Genomic DNA, 10,753 nt, shown 5'->3' on the forward strand with positions numbered 1-10,753 from the left:
CGCTGTACGACATAATTTGGCCTCTTAGACAAGCCTTTGATTCCCTTACTGGAGTAGGATACATTCCAGGGGTTTGATTAAACTCGAGAAATAGTTCCATCTGAGATGATATAAAAGCAACAAGGGTTTCTTCTGATGGCAGTAGTGGGTTGAGACAACAAGGGTTTTTTCTGATGGCAGTAGTGAGTTGAGACAACAAGGGTTTCTTCTGATAGCAGTAGTGAGTTGAGACAACAAGGGTTTCTTCTGATAGCAGTACTGATAGCAGTAGTGAGTTGAGACAACAAGGGTTTCTTCTGATAGCAGGGTTTCAAGGGTTTCTTCTGATAGCAGTAGTGAGTTGAGACAACAAGGGTTTCTTCTGATAGCAGTAGTGAGTTGAGACAACAAGGGTTTCTTCTGATAGCAGTAGTGAGTTGAGACAACAAGGGTTTCTTCTGATAGCAGTAGTGAGTTAACCCTTGTGTGGTGTTAGGGTCTGTGGGCCCCATTTTCAATGTTTACTAGAAGGAATTATTTTTAGACCTGAGACTCAATGGCCTTGGCTCCATTTTCTGTGAAGAACATGTAAAATAACACATTTTCATTGAATGCCCCCCCCCCCCCCCCACACACACACACACACAGTTATATTACACACGTGGTGTCCGGGTCATTAAAGTGTGTGAAAACAAGTAAACACGAAATAAAAGTATTTGCTGTGTGCCTTCACTCTGTCTTCCTCCTCCTTGGACCTGCTGTTTCAACATAGGCAGGGAGACAGACAGGTTCTTGGTGCTGTCTTCCTCCTCCCTGGACCTGCTGTTTCAACATAGGCAGGGAGACAGACAGGTTCTTGGTGCTGTCTTCCTCCTCCCTGGACCTGCTGTTTCAACAGGCAGGGAGACAGACAGGTTCTTGGTGCTGTCTTCCTCCTCCCTGGACCTGCTGTTTCAACAGGCAGGGAGACAGACAGGTTCTTGGTGCTGTCTTCCTCCTCCCTGGACCTGCTGTTTCAACAGGCAGGGAGACAGACAGGTTCTTGGTGCTGTCTTCCACTTTTCTCGCACTCTTTACCCCTCTGTAGTGTGTGAAACTACAAAATGTATTGCGTGAACCTGCACAATGTTATTACACTACATTATTTCTATACATTATTTGATACATTGTATAAAATAAAATAAAAGTATTTTCCCATAGTCGTCCTTGCACCTGGCTGTGGTAGAGTCCCAGGACCAGCCCATCAGCAATCAGTCCCAGGACCAGCCCATCAGCAATCAGTCCTAGGACCAGCCCATCAGCAACTTGCCCCAGGACCAGCCCATCAGCAACCAGCCCCAGGACCAGCCCGTCAGCAATCAGGTCAGTGCAGAGAGTCAAGCTAGCTGCAATCAGGTCAGTGTGGGACAAGTGGGTGGACCGCCTTCCCCTGTTTTACAACCATGGGCCCAACGTTACTGTTGATGAGCAGCATATGCCATTTAGGGGCCGCTGTCCTTTCAGGCAGTACATATTGTCTAAACCCACAAAATATGGAACGAAGATCTGGGCTGCCTGTGATGCTGCTTCATCATATGGGGAAGCCAGATGGAGGAGCCCCTGAGAAGAACCAAGGGATGTGGGTTGTCCTGGACGTGACACAGAGACCCCGTGGCCACAACATCACATATGATAACTTTTTTACTTCGCACAAGCTGGGACAGGAGCTTCTCAAGAGGAAGCTGATGATGCAAAGGCACCACACACCATCACACCTCCTCCTCCATGCTTCACGGAGGGAACAACACTTGCGGAGATCATCCGTTCACCTATTCTGCATCCCACAAAGACACGGCGGTTGGAACCAAAAAATCTTATATTTGGACTCATCAGACCAAAGGACAGATTTCCACCGGTCTAATGTCCATTGCTCATGTTTCTTGGCCCAAACAATTCTCTTCTTCTCATTGGTGTCCTTTAGTAGTTGTTTCTTTGCAGCAATTCAACCATGAAGTCCTGATTCACACAGTCTCCTCTGAACAGTTGATGTTGAGGTGTGTCTGTTACTTGAAATCTGTGAAGCATTTATTTGGGCTGCAATCTGAGGTGCAGTTAACTCTAATTAATTTATCCTCGGCAGCAGAGGTAACTCTGGGTCTTCCTTTCCTGTGGCGGTCCTCATGAGAGCCAGTTTCATCATAGCGCATGATGGTTTTTGCGACTGCACTTGAAGAAACTTTAGAAGTTCTTTACATTTTCCTGATTGACTGACCTTCATGTCTTAAAGTAATGATGGACTGTTGTTTCTCTTTGCTTATTTGAGCTGTTCTTGCCATAATATGGACTTAGTCTTTTACCAAATAGGGCTATCTTCTGTATACCACCCCTACCTTGTCACAACACAACTGATTGACTCAAACGCATTAAGAAGGAAATCAATTCCACAAATTAACTTTCAACAAGGCACACCTGTTAATGGAAAAATGTATGTGCTATGTCTTTACAACCCCCTGCTATAATTGTGGAGAAAAAGTGACCTGTCTAACAGAACACAGAGGGTGTTCTTTAACAGTACTTGTATATGTGAGAGATTTTGACATGTTGAAAGCACCGAAAGCACAACTATCTGACACACGGCACGGACAAGACATGTCACCGGAGGTCTCTTAATTAACAGTCCCCAGGTCCAGAAGAAACTACGGGATCACTTCCATGTCCCTCGGTTCAATACAATATGTTTATTTAGACGATACCAGTGGATGTATATTTAGTGTCAGATGCCTGGGCCTTCAGCCACCCAATGAGACGGACGGAAGAGTGTTCCTAGGCAACCTGAAAGCAGGAAAAGGAGAGTAATATGATCACCTGGGAACATTGTGTTATCTCCCCTGTTTGCATATCATTCACTTCATCCCTCCTTCCCTTCATCTCTCCATCCCCCATCCCTTCATCTCTCCTTCTCTCCATCCCTTCATCTCTCCTTCTCTCCATCCCTCCTTCCCTCCTTCCCTCCATCTCTCCTTCCCTACATCCCTCCTTCCCTCCATCCCTTCATCTCTCCTTCTCTCCATCCCTTCATCTCTCCTTCTCTCCATCCCTTCATCTCTCCTTCTCTCCATCCCTTCATCTCTCCTTCCCTTCATCTCTCCATCCCTTCATCTCTCCTTCTCTCCATCCCTCCTTCCCTCCTTCCCTCCATCTCTCCTTCCCTACATCCCTCCTTCCCTCCATCTCTCCTTCCCTCCATCCCTCCTTCCCTTCATCTCTCCTTCTCTCTATCCCCCATCCCGCCTTCCCTTCATCTCTCCTTCCCTCCATCTCTCCATCCCTCCTTCTCTCCATCCCTCCTTCCCTCCTTCCCTCATCCCTCCTTCCCTTCATCTCTCCTTCCCTCCTTCCCTTCATCTCTCCATCTCTCCTTCCCTTCATCTCTCCTTCTCTCCATTCCTCCTTCCCTTCATCTCTCTATCCCACCTTCCCTTCATCTCTCCATCCCTCCTTCCATTCATCTCTCCATCCCTCCTTCCCTTCATCTCTCCATCCCTCCTTCCCTTCATCTCTCCTTCCCTTCATCTCTCTAACCCTCCTTCCCTTCATCTCTCTATCCCTCCTTCCCTTCATCTCTCCATCCCTCCTTCCCTTCATCTCTCCATCCCTCCTTCCCTTCATCTCTTCATCTCTCCATCCCTCCTATCCTTCATCTCTCCTTCCCTCCATCTCTCCTCCCCTTCATCTCTCCATCCTCCTTCCCTTCATCTCTCCATACCTCCTTCCCTTCATCTCTCCATCCCACCTTCCATTCATCTCTCCAATCCCTCCTTCCCTTCATCTCTCCATCCCTTCATCTCTCATTCCCTTCATCTCTCTATCCCTCCTTCCCTTCATCTCTCTATCCCTCCATCCCTCCATCTCTCCATCTCTCCTTCCCTTCATCTCTACATCCATCCTTCCCTTCATCTCTCCATCCCTCCATCTCTCCATCCCTCCTTCCCTTCATCTCTCCTTCCATCCTTCCCTTCATCTATCCTTCCCTCCATCTCTCCTTCCCTTCATCTATCCTTCCCTCCATCTCTCCATCCCTCCATCTCTTCATCCCTCCTTCCCTTCATCTCTCCTTCCCTCCATCTCTCCTTCCCTCCATCTCTCCTTCCCTTCATCCCTTCATATCTCCTTCCCTTCATCTCTCCATCCCTTCATCTCTTCATCCCTCCTTCCCTTCATCCCTCCTTCCCTTCATCCCTTCATCATCCTAAACCTGTGGGATCATCAATAAAATAGACTTGTTTTTTTTGTACAAAATTTCAGTAAGGATTCAGGACCCACATTGGTAACATGAAGGCTAAATCACATGTTCAGCATTGGTGTTTAATTATATTCTGGTTGTCTTGGCAGGAGAAGTGACATTGATAATCAACATTAGATTCTGGTTGTCTTGGCAGGAGAAGTGACATTGATAATCAACATTAGATTCAGGTTGTCTTGGCAGGAGAAGTGACATTGATAAACTGCCCATTATGTCTTTGTTAGCATCCATCTCAGGTCAAGATGCATCATGGGTAATATGTTAAATTGTGGGTCATTTGATTATGTATCCCCAGGCAGCTGGGACCATATAATGATGTCATCATGTTGATGTCAACAAGAGCTTTAGCACCTGGGCCGCCCATTGGGGTGTGTGTGTGTGTGTGTGTGTGTGTGTGTGTGTGTGTGTGTGTGTGTGTGTGTGTGTGTGTGTGTGTGTGTGTGTGTGTGTGTGTGTGTGTGTGTGTGTGTGTGTGTGTGTGTGTGTGTGTGTGTGTGTGTGTTATGCATTTCATACAGATTTGATATTCCTAAATAATACTCAGCATGGTTGAAGACGATTATCTCAGTGACACTGCAAACAGAAGATCATTGCATTGTAAACATTCTGTAGTCTTTGGTAAGTATTATATTCAAATGCATTCCTTGGCAACTACAGACCTACCTGTCACTTCCCAAATGACATCCTATTTGCTATAATGTGTACTACTTTTGACCAGAGCCGTAAGGGAGACTGGTCAATAGTGCTTTTTAAAGGGACTAGGGCACCATTTGAGACGTAAAGAGATTCCTATTGCCCCTTTCCTCTCATGGTGTATAAACAGTGTCATCTGTCTTTCCTGTGCTAATGGCCCTGCCTGGAGAGAGATTGGTCATTATCGGTCGGTAACATTGACCGGCTCCCGGAGACCGTCAGTTACGCGTGGAAGGTTTTTGGCTAATCATTGATAGATCTGCTGCTGCTAACCGGGGTCCCGGGGGAAGAGGAGGGGAAAGGTGCTGGAGTTGTCGCATCCAGTTGCGTTTATAGACTAGCTAGTAACCGGCTGTTTGCGCTTCAGAGAACACAACAAGTAGGGACAATATGCCTACTAAAGTAGCCTAGCTACTGGTTTGATAGATTATATAGGATATCGATTTGTATAATTAAGTCTATAATGGTTTATATCACGGTAAATGACCTCACTCAACTTAACGCAGTCGGCGCGATGCAACTCCCTCGTTTCATGACGTTTGTTCTGGTCATTTCTTGTGAGTTGTACCGGGCAGTTGCGGGTCCGGGCGCTGGGTTGAAGACGTGGGAGAGGTTTAGTAAATTGGACTACCCCGGGGACAAAGCTTTCCTCTACGACACCTTTCCTGACAACTTCATGTGGGCGGTTGGAACAGCAGCTTACCAAGTAGAGGGTGCGTTTGAGAAAGACGGGAAGGGCCTGTCCATTTGGGACACTTTTACGCGCGGCGGGAACCGGATAGCTACCGGGGACGTTGGCAGCGACAGCTACCATAACACCCAAAGCGACGTCCGGGCGCTCAAACAGCTCGGGGTCAGTCACTACCGCTTCTCGCTCTCGTGGTCGCGGATATTTCCAAACGGCAGCCGCGGTAGCTACAACGAGATCGGTACCAACTACTACCGGACGCTAATACGGAAGCTGAAGGAGATCAACGTGCAGCCGGTGATCACGCTCTATCACTGGGACTTACCTGACAACCTGCAGAGAACGTTCGGCGGGTGGAGCGACCCAGCGCTCGTGGAGCTTTTCCGTGATTATGCAGATTTCTGTTTCCAAACATTCGGTGATGATGTGAAGTATTGGATCACGATAGACAACCCGTTCCTGGTGGCGTGGAACGGGTACGGTACTGGGAAGGTGGCTCCGGGAATCAAGAATGACCCGGACCTGCCGTTTAGAGTGGGACACAACCTCCTCAAGGTGAGAGAGTGAGATCACTAAATCACAGGTCCCCTTCCAAAATAGCACACTATAGTGCAATGTTTTTTTGACCAGGTACAAAATAGTGCACTATGAAGGGAATGTGGATGTCATTTAGGACAGACTGCACCTGTTCAACTCTGAGTCAGTTTATTCACTGGAATGTCACTGTCGTCATTAGAGGACCACAATGTAAAAATATTGTAATTTGTTACAATTATTTTGTCTTGATATTCTCCATGATTTAAAATGCATCCTGTGCTTGAATTGTGTTCTAAATGTCAAATACATAACATTAAATAATGGAAAAGCAGAATAATCCCATTTGAAATATATATATATATTTTTTTTACATTCAAAACAATTTATCTCCATCCCTCTGTCTCTGTCTCTGTCTCTGTCTCTCTGTCTCTCTCTGTCTCTCTCTGTCTCTGTCTCTGTCTCTCTCTGTCTCTCTCTGTCTCTGTCTCTGTCTCTTTCTCCTCTCCTCTCCTCTCCTCTCCTCTCCTCCTCTCCTCTCCTCTCCCCCTCCTCCCCCCCCCTCTCCTCTCCCCCCTCCCCTCCCCTCCTCTCCTTTCCTCTCCTCTCCTTTCCTCTCCTCTCCTTTCCTCTCCTCTTCCTCTCCCCCTCCCCTCCCCCCCCCTCCCTCCTCTCCCTCCTCTCCCCCTCCCCTCCCTCCCCCCTCCCCCCTCCCCCTCCCCCTCCCCTCCCCTCCTCTCCCTCTCCTCTTCCCCTGCCATCCTCCTCTCCTCTCCCCCTGCCATCCTCCTCTCCTCTCCTCTCCTCTCCTCTCCTCTCCTCTCCCTCTCCTCTCCTCTCCTCTCCTCTCCTCTCCTCTCTCCCTGCCATCCCTCCTCTCCTCTCCTCTCCCCTGCCTCCTCTCCTCTCCTCTCCTCTCCTCTCTCCTCTCCTCTCCTCTCCTCTCCTCTCCTCTCCTCTCCTCTCCTCTCCTCTCCTCTCCTCTTTCAATGGCGCTGGCCTCTCCTCTCCTCTCCTCTCCTCTCCTCTCCTCTCCTCTCCTCTCCTCTCCTCTCCTCTCCCTCCTCTCCTCTCCTCTCCTCTCCTCTCCTCTCCCATCCTCTCCTCTTTCAATGGCGCTGGCCTCTCCTCTCCTCCCCCCCTCCCCTCTCCCCTCCTCTCCCCTCCTCCCCCCAGGCTCATGCTGCAGCATGGCACCTCTACGACCGCCACTACCGGCCCCAGCAGCAGGGGAAAGTTTCAATGGCGCTGGCCTCCCATTGGATCAAGCCCAGCAGGACACGGCGTGAGAGCCTGCAGGCGTGTCAGTGGTCCTTGGACTTTGTGTTGGGCTGGTTCGCCAGACCTCTCTTCATTGATGGAGATTACCCCCCTAGCATGAAGCACAACCTGTCCCACCGCCTGCCCTCGTTCACACAGGCACGTAGCCCGGGGTTAGCCCAGACCCAGGGCAGCGGTTCTCAACCTGAGTACTAGTATAGAGACTAGCCCCACTCTACCTGCCCTCGTTCACACAGGCACGTAGCCCGGGGTTAGCCCAGACCCAGGGCAGCGGTTCTCAACCTGAGTACTAGTATAGAGACTAGCCCCACTCTACCTTCGTTCACACAGGCACGTAGCCCTAGCCCAGACCCAGGGCAGCGGTTCTCAACCTGAGTACTAGTATAGAGACTAGCCCCACTCTACCTGCCCTCGTTCACACAGGCACGTAGCCCGGGGTTAGCCCAGACCCAGGGCAGCGGTTCTCAACCTGAGTACTAGTATAGAGACTAGCCCCACTCTACCTGCCCTCGTTCACACAGGCACGTAGCCCGGGGTTAGCCTAGACCCAGGGCAGCGGTTCTCAACCTGAGTACTAGTATAGAGACTAGCCCCACTCTACCTGCCCTCCTTCACACAGCCACGTAGCCCGGGGTTAGCCTAGACCCAGGGCAGCGGTTCTCAACCTGAGTACTAGTATAGAGACTAGCCCCACTCTACCTGCCCTCCTTCACACAGGCACGTAGAATAGAATAGGCCCTACCTCTCTGTCCCAAATGGCACACTATTCCCTCTAAAGTGCACTTCTTTTGATCAGGACCCTGTTCCCTTTAGAAAGTTATATTGTTATTCTATTTTGCAACAGATTGAAAGTTATTCTACTCTCATCCCTTCTCCTCTCCTCTCCTCCCCTTTCATCCCTCCCCTCTCATCCCTTCTCCTCTCCTCTCCTCCCCTTTAATCCCTCCCCTTTCATCCCTTCTCCTCCCCTCCCCTCCCTCCCCTCTCCTCTCATCCCTTCTCCTCCCCTCTCCTCTCATCCCTTATCCTCTCCTCTCCTTCTCTCATCCCTTCTCCTCCCCTCTCCTCTCATCCCATCTCGTCTCCTCTCATCTCATTCCCTCTCCTCTCCTCCCCTCTCCTCTCATCCCTTATCCTCCCCTCTCCTTCTCTCATCCCTTCTCCTCCCCTCTCCTCTCATTCCCTCTCTTCTCCTCTCATGTCATTCCCTTTCCTCTCATCCCCTCTCCTCTCATCCCCTCCCCTCTCCCTCCTCCCCTCTGATCCCCTCTCCTCTCCTCCCCTTTCATCCCCTCTCCTCCACTCCCATCTCCTCCCATCTCCTCTCCTCACATCCCTTCTCCTCTCATCTCTTCCCATCTCCTCTCCTCTCATCCCTTCTCCTCCCCTCTCCTCTCATCCCTTATCCTCCCCTCTCCTCTCCTTCTCTCATCCCTTCTCCTCCCCTCTCCTCTCATTCCCTCTCTTCTCCTCTCATCTCATTCCCTTTCCTCTCATCCCCTCCCCTCTCATCCCCTCTCCCTCCTCCCCTCTGATTCCCTCTCCTCTCCTCCCCTTTCATCCCCTCTCCTCCACTCCCCTCTCCTCCACTCCCTTCTCCTCCCATCTCCTCTCATCTCTTCCCATCTCCTCTCCTCTCATCCCTTCTCCTCCCATCTCCTCTCATCTCCTCCCATCTCCTCTCACCTCCTCCCCTCTCCTTTCCTCTATCCAGGCAGAGAGGGATGAGGTGAGGGGGACCGCTGACTTCTTTGCTCTGTCCCATGGTCCTTCTCTGAGCTACCAGCTGATTGATGTCAGTCTCAAATTTGGCCAGATTGAAGTTCTGGACCTGAGGATGCTGCTATACTGGATCAGAGAAGAGTACGACAACCCACCCATCTACATAGTAGAGAGTGGCTGGTAGGTTACTGTTGTGTTATGGAAATATACCACAACTGTGTATGTATCACAGACTGTGATATGGATGAGATGCAGCTATGTTATGATATGAACTGTAGTCTATGTTATGAACTGTAGTCTATGTTATGAACTGTAGTCTATGTTATGAACTGTAGTCTATGTTATGTTATGATATGAACTGTAGTCTATGTTATGAACTGTAGTCTATGTTATGTTATGATATGAACTGTAGTCTATGTTATGAACTGTAGTCTATGTTATGATATGAACTGTAGTCTATGTTATGTTATGAACTGTAGTCTATGTTATGAACTGTAGTCTATGTTATGAACTGTAGTCTATGTTATGTTATGTTATGAACTGTAGTCTATGTTATGAACTGTAGTCTATGTTATGATATGAACTGTAGTCTATGTTATGAACTGTAGTCTATGTTATGTTATGATATGAACTGTAGTCTATGTTATGAACTGTAGTCTATGTTATGAACTGTAGTCTATGTAATGTTATGATATGAACTGTAGTCCATGTTATGTTATGTTATGAACTGTAGTCTATGTTATGAACTGTAGTCTATGTTATGATATGAACTGTAGTCTATGTTATGAACTGTAGTCTATGTTATGTTATGATATGAACTGTAGTCTATGTTATGTTATGATATGAACTGTAGTCTATGTTATGCCATGTTATGATATGTTATGAACTGTAGTCTATGTTATGAACTGTAGTCTATGTTATGATATGAACTGTAGTCTATGTTATGATATGAACTGTAGTCTATGTTATGAACTGTAGTCTATGTTATGTTATGATATGAACTGTAGTCTATGTTATGAACTGTAGTCTATGTTATGTTATGATATGAACTGTAGTCTATGTTATGAACTGTAGTCTATGTTATGAACTGTAGTCTATGTTATGAACTGTAGTCTGTCATGTTATGAAATGTAGTCTATGTTATGAACTGTAGTCTATGTTATGCCATGTTATATGTTATTAACTGTGCTAATAACTGTTACTACTACATAATAACACACGGTTGTCCAGGGAGATATCAAGACAGAGGACATAGAGCTCGCCAGTTTGTAATCCTAAGAGACGGAAATGAGATTCCTCTGGTTCGTTCAGCCGTTCATATGGGGGAAATTCATGGGGAAAGAATGGGGTTTTGGGATAAACGCAAATTAGGTCTGAGGTTAATACCAGTTTAGAATAAGGCTTTAACATAACAAAATATGGAAAAAGTCAAGGGGTCTGAATACTTTCTGAAAAAGTGACGTTAGCTGATGGATATTATAAGATATCCTTAGTCTGTGTTGATCATTTACATTACATTTAAGTCATTGATCACAAACCTTATTTTCAGTGTTTATCCAAAACCCCTCCAAAAA

General features: G+C 47.8%; 1 protein-coding gene across 1 annotated transcript in view; it reads left to right on the forward strand.

Annotated features, from left to right (window-relative positions):
* Positions 1 to 5,192: 5,192 nt before the first annotated feature.
* Positions 5,193 to 10,753, forward strand: part of kl (klotho) — a 49,872-nt gene continuing 44,311 nt past the window's right edge. The window contains exons 1-3 of the mRNA XM_046330576.1: positions 5,193 to 6,197; positions 7,353 to 7,595; positions 9,172 to 9,359. Coding sequence (XP_046186532.1) covers positions 5,418 to 6,197; positions 7,353 to 7,595; positions 9,172 to 9,359 — 1,211 coding nt within the window. The 5' untranslated portion in view covers positions 5,193 to 5,417. The remainder of the gene's footprint in view (positions 6,198 to 7,352; positions 7,596 to 9,171; positions 9,360 to 10,753) is intronic.

This window comes from Oncorhynchus gorbuscha, linkage group LG02, assembly GCF_021184085.1.
Source record: "Oncorhynchus gorbuscha isolate QuinsamMale2020 ecotype Even-year linkage group LG02, OgorEven_v1.0, whole genome shotgun sequence".
NCBI lineage: Eukaryota > Metazoa > Chordata > Actinopteri > Salmoniformes > Salmonidae > Oncorhynchus > Oncorhynchus gorbuscha.